At 39.4% G+C, this 6,000-nt stretch overlaps 1 protein-coding gene across 2 annotated transcripts in view; it reads right to left on the bottom strand.

The window, feature by feature from the left end:
* ARID2 (AT-rich interaction domain 2) overlaps nt 1-6,000 on the bottom strand; it is a 129,872-nt gene that overhangs the window by 2,306 nt on the left and 121,566 nt on the right. For both annotated transcript variants that reach the window (XM_040343900.1, XM_040343899.1), the window contains exons 19-20: nt 3,216-3,333; nt 3,034-3,125 (exon numbers count right to left, since the gene is read on the bottom strand). In XM_040343900.1, coding sequence (XP_040199834.1) covers nt 3,034-3,125; nt 3,216-3,333 — 210 coding nt within the window. The remainder of the gene's footprint in view (nt 1-3,033; nt 3,126-3,215; nt 3,334-6,000) is intronic.

The raw sequence follows: 6,000 nt of genomic DNA, 5'->3' as shown, positions 1-6,000 counted from the left end.
GAGAATTCAATAGCAGTCTCCATGATTGTCTGATGACAGCGTCACTTTACAGAAAACCTGTACTGAGAGACACCTAGGATGACTTCCTCTTGCCTGGCCGTCTATTGCGTCAACACTTTGAGACACTGACCAGAGACAGACCGATCATTTAAGTAAGGGTTAACTCAGAACATGTGATTTGTATACTTTCTAAACCACTGACTCGGAACAAGTGCACAACTCAGAAGTTCTGAGTGTACCTTACTAAATGATCGGTCTGTCTCTGGTCAGTGTCTCAAAACATTGAAGCAATAGACTGCTAGCAAAGGGGAATCCCTCCTATGTCTCCCTCAGTCCAGGTTTTCTGTAAAAGGGACGCTGTCAGAGGATCATGGATACTTCTATGGAAAAAATCTCCATTGCAAATGTTAGCTGTACATTCACAAACTGAAGTATAGTAAACACATTTTACGATGCTTCAGGTAATGAACACAGTGAGTGATCAGTACTGTTCATTCACAAAAGGCAGGGGCTGGTAAATTACATATTTACAGGCCCCTTCCGCTGCAGCCAGTGGTAGAGGACATGAGGTGAAGCCAATAGAGCACATGGTGATGGTCTAAATTTCCCATACATATGAAAACACATATCGCAAAGATATCCACCACTCAAACATTATCCCAAAGATTATTTCTATATGAAGACTACGAATTTGTACTTTACGATCCATCTTTTGATGAGTGGCAAGTGCATTCATTTAATTAGGGGGACTCAGCATCTGATAAGCATAGTGAGCCCAGTTGGTGGCAGTTTCTCGCGTGGTGTGAGGGAAGTTTTATAGCATGGGCACTTTGGATTTGAAATTGCACAAAACTTTTGGGAGTATATTAATAATCATGATAGGAATTTAATTGCGGTGTTACATTATAAGCATTTTTACCTCTTTCCACTATTGAGTATGAAATGAACAGTCCATGGAGCCGAAGAAAAAAAGTAGAGGACCATGCTGAGAAACTTACTGTACACCATATTTTACCCTTTGATGAAGGGAAGGCTTACAACGACCTTATGATATGAAGAGGTCTTATCTGTTAACCAGGTGAAAAGGTTTGGTGGTGTATAAGACGACTCATATGTCATGGATTGTGCATAGAAACACTGGAAGTGATTGAACACAATTTCTGAATATATTCAGAGACTATTTTGAAATCTCACAGTTACTGCACAGGAATGCGGGGTGTAGCAAGATGGCGGCGAAGAAATGGCACTTCCGTTATACATTCTGACGGGTCGCCTAATCTGAGGAAACACTGGCACAGACCCAATCGTATGTAAAAGTCTGACATGCGGATAGTGGGTGCACGGATCCAGAGAACCTCTGCATTTGGACCCATGTACAGGCTCCTGTCCGCATGTCCAATCTTGACATGCGATTATGCCAGCTTACAATTATATGAACTCAGATTATATTCAGTGGAGACTATATTGGGGGAAAAAATGAGAATATATTGGTCTGTCATCATGGCTCAAGTACCACTATACATTATCCACTAGTTTTTTTTCCTGCGTTTCATCTGTGAGAAATAATAAAATCACTACAATCTGTTGAACTGATTAAGTATACTTGGTTTTGGATTTTTAACGGTGCAATACGTGCTACATTGTTAGGTCTTGTAACCAGTTTATAGATGCTCACAATACAGTACCCTCTGAATTGCTCTGGACATGTGCCCAGATTTTAATGTTTTTAAGATTTAAGAATCAGCCCATTGCATAAAACTTTGAAGATGTTTTTTCTGGTGATCTTCCAAATAGGAGGAGAAAGGGAACTATGTTTTTGGAGGGGATGTTTGGTTTTAAAAAGGGGATGTGGCTGTTGTCTGCTTTACTTTATTTTTGATATTTTATTTCAGGACCCTAATAAAGCCTGTAGATGTCAAATAGTAATTTTGGCCTATAGTATATCTACAAGGAATCCAGACATTAGAGGTTGTTTGTAGGCCTTGGATATGGGGTATGGCAGCATCAGTTTATACCAGACATGAAAATACAGTGCCTTGAAAAAATATTCATACCTCTTTAAAATGATCCACATTTTGTCACGTTACAACCAAAAACAAATACATTTTTGGGGATTTTATGTGATAGACCAACACAAAGTGGCAAATACTTGTGACAGACAGGAGTAGCGGAGGGGGGTTTGCTCCGATTCATAACCAGTACAGCCCCCTTGAGGATGCCCACCCAGGACCACCAAGGATGCACACCAGGTATGCCAATTAGTGCCCATAAATGATTCCAATTCGTGCCCATAGTGCCTCCTTATCGGTGAGGCCTCATCAGTGAAGGATAAAACTTATTTACAACATTTAACAGAAACAAAAAAAAAAAAATGTTTTAGTTTGTGGGGAAAACAAATTATAAAAATGTTGTGTCGTGTTGCATGACCAAACAATTGTCATTTAAAAAGCGACAACACTGAAAGCTGAAAATTAGCTTGGACAGAAAAGGGGGAAGTGCCCTGTATCGAAGTGGTAAAACTTCTCCACATCTTTATCCCTGACCTGTCTGGTGCCTTCCTTGACCTTCATGATGTTGTTTGTTCAAGGTTCTTTAACAAAGCTCTGAGGGCTTCACAGAACAGCTGTATTTATACTGATATTAAATTACACACAGATGGACTCCATTTACTAATCAGGTGACTTCTGAAGGCAATTGGTTCCACTAGATTTTAGTTAGGGGTATCAGAGTAAAGGGGACTGAATACAAATGCACTCAACATTTTTCAGATATTATAAAAAAAAAATTGGAAAATCGTTTTTCATTTTCCTTTCACTTCACAATTATGTGCCACTTTTATTGGACTTTTATGTGATAGAACACCACAAATACATTTACATTTTGGTTGTAATATGACAAAATGTGGAAAATCTCAAGGGGGATGAATACTTTTTCAAGGCACTGTATAAATACCACAAGATACTTGGTGCTCATAAATGAAATAATTTGCTGTGTAAAAATCATAGATACAAAAAACCCCAGAGTAATACTTACAGACGACCACATTCTGAGTGTTTTGCAACATTTTTTAATATTAAGGCAGCTGTTAATCGGATGTGTTTTGTAATTGGTCCCTCTTTTTCATCCTTTATAAAACAGAAAGGAAATAGTATTGACTTACATTTCTAACATAGCAGATGAAAAAAATTTCTTGGTGACTAAATACATTAACTCACCGTAAAGTCTCTAAAAACCAGGTTCCTTGATCCCCGCCTTAGTGCCATGAGGGCAGCACTTGGATGGTTCACAATGGCCTTCTGTGGTCGGGGAGTTGATGCCCCTGTAGAAGATTGCCTAGAGGGGGAGGAAAAAAAAAAAGGATTAAGCATGCTAGTTTGTACTTGTAACTTAAATGGTAGGGTGGTTACAAAACTGCAATGGAGAAACCCTGGAAATGGCTGTATTTGATCAAATTTTCACCAGCCATAAAAAATAAAACATTCTCTACAAAACAATGAACACTACATCTGACAGACTATACTTTTTAAACAAAGTGCTTAATCAACATTATCCTTCAACTGTGGTCTCTATCCAATCCCTTATATTTCCCCACAACATAAGTTAAACTGGTAGCAGCCAGGAATGTATACATGCCACGGCTGTTCAATTTTGCTCTACCATCCACAGAAGGAAACTCCTTCAAGTGAACTGACTAGCATGCAGCATGGTAGTGTGGCATTTTGGGGGGATAAAACAGGCTGTGAGGAGGCGACAGATCGGCAGTCCTTGTTGCAAGTGTAAATAAGTCCCAATAGTCGCATGCTTCAATCTGTTCAGAGGGTGGCAGGTAAAGCTTTAAAGAACCACTTCATTAAAAGTGAATTCGTCTTTTATTACCTCCCCTTAATCAGTGCTTAAAAAAAAAAAGCAGTTTTTGAACTTGCCATAAAATCATTTTTGTGGAGTCGATTAACCATCTTACCCCACACCATGCCACTGCTGATATTTCTGTCATACATTTTGAATAGCCAAAGAGATAAAGAATTTTAGTGCACAAACAATATAAAATGTTTTGGTAAAATTTAAAAGATAGTGTTACACCAAGTAAACAGATACCCAGCATGTCACGATTTAAAACCGTGTACACCTGTGAAACGGTGACAAACTATAGTACCTAAAGAAATCTCCATAGACGACGATTTAAAAGTCTTAACAGGTTACCAGTTTAGAGTTGGACAGGAGGTTTGGTGCTAGAATTATTTCTGCCACTCTTACATTTGCGGGGATACCTCACATGTGTGGTGTGATCACCATTTACATACGCGTGCGGGACTTATGTATGCATTTGCATGTAAGCACAGGAGAGCTTTGAATTATAAAAATAAAATGTAAAAGCTCTTTACACTGTCTTTTTTAAATTTTATAAAATGTTATACTTTATTGCCATCATAAAACCGTAAAGAGTGCATCATCAGAAATACAGAGGTGCAGGACCTGTGCCCCTCAATGTGCTCCACCAAAAAAAAAAAAAAAAAATACGTTATTTTATGTTGCGTACAAACATCCTATGCTCTTGTTTAATATGGTAAATGATTTTAAATCTTTTCAAACTGGTCTATATTTTTGATGATTGATTCTCACCTACTTTTGCCTTCTGTCATAAAAAAACAAAAACAAAAAAAACAATGATCCTATAGGACTTTGGCCTGCGACAGTCGGTTTTGGTTTTTGACAATTTCCCCTTCCATTCAAGTGTCTCTCATCAGTTCCTAATTGATCTACTGATAAATCCTTCCCTGCCCCAGGAACAGAGAGGGGGGGGCAAAGGGCAAAGTCAGTCATCTAAAGCAGTAAGAAGATACAAGACACAACTATGATCTGCTCTGGACTCTAGACTGCAAACAAATCAACTTTTTGTACAGCACCTCTTAGAAATCTGATTCCTACTCACTCTAATGTTCTATCTCCCATTATTATTCTGGTATTTTTGAACAGGATTTAAACACAGCCAACAGTTTACACAGAGCTTTACAGTATAAGGGCAGACAGTACAATTTTATACCGTAAAAATCCAAGGGCTCTTCACTACAACTTATTATAGCATCCTCTGTTCTCAAATACTTTACCTCTCTTCTCCACTCCAAAGCATATATATTCTCCTCATTCCTACCCTCTCCCCATTAGTACACTCATCTCCCCGCAAATACCTAAAATGTATTAAAAGTCATGCTTTGTCTCTTCTGCATTAAAGTTCCTTACCTGCCTGTCTGTCCCGGTACAGTGAGTTGCGCAGGCCGAAGCTGACTACACTCTTGCGACTACTCCTGCTAACTGCACTCAGTGACGTCAGGCATTTAAAAACAGCCCGAGATTGTCTGGGGCGCTACAGAATGCTGCATTGGAGGAAAGTATAGTTTCTCTTTAAAGACCCAACTCAGAGTGCAGCGCAAAGAACCTTGTGGTTGAAAGCTGCATCTGCAGAGGTCTGAAAATGTACTTCATAGAAATGGGAGAAGGTATGAAGTGAGACCAGATGACAGCCTTACAAATTTGAACAACACTTCAGATTGGTGGGGGTTTCCTGGGCATTCCGATATGGAGTGAGCATGTAAGTGTAATGGAGGGACCTTAGTCTTTAGCGCATAAGCTCTTACAATCTATCTAGCAATAGTGGACTGGACTGGAAGCAGGGTATCCATTTCCAGACCCTGTTGGCAAGTCAAAAAATCTGTTCTATAGTTAGAGGCTGTGCCTTTCAGACTGGCCACATCCAGACAATGAAGGGCAATATCTTTGGGGTGCTTAGTAGCAGGACACAAGGATGGACAATGTCTTCATTGAGATGGAAGCCTAATACCTTAGAGAGAAAAAAGAGGATCTTGGACATAAAATCACTTTGTCCCAGTGAAGAATCAGGATGGGTACCTTACAAGAGGGCCACCAACTTGGAAACACATCTGACAGATGTGATGGCCACCAAGGCCGACCACTTTGCAGGAGAGATCATTTAAGGAGAGTTCC

Source organism: Rana temporaria, chromosome 3, assembly GCF_905171775.1.
Source record: "Rana temporaria chromosome 3, aRanTem1.1, whole genome shotgun sequence".
NCBI lineage: Eukaryota > Metazoa > Chordata > Amphibia > Anura > Ranidae > Rana > Rana temporaria.
Note: the sequence above shows the minus strand (reverse complement) of the source record. Positions and strands in the feature narration are given on the sequence as shown.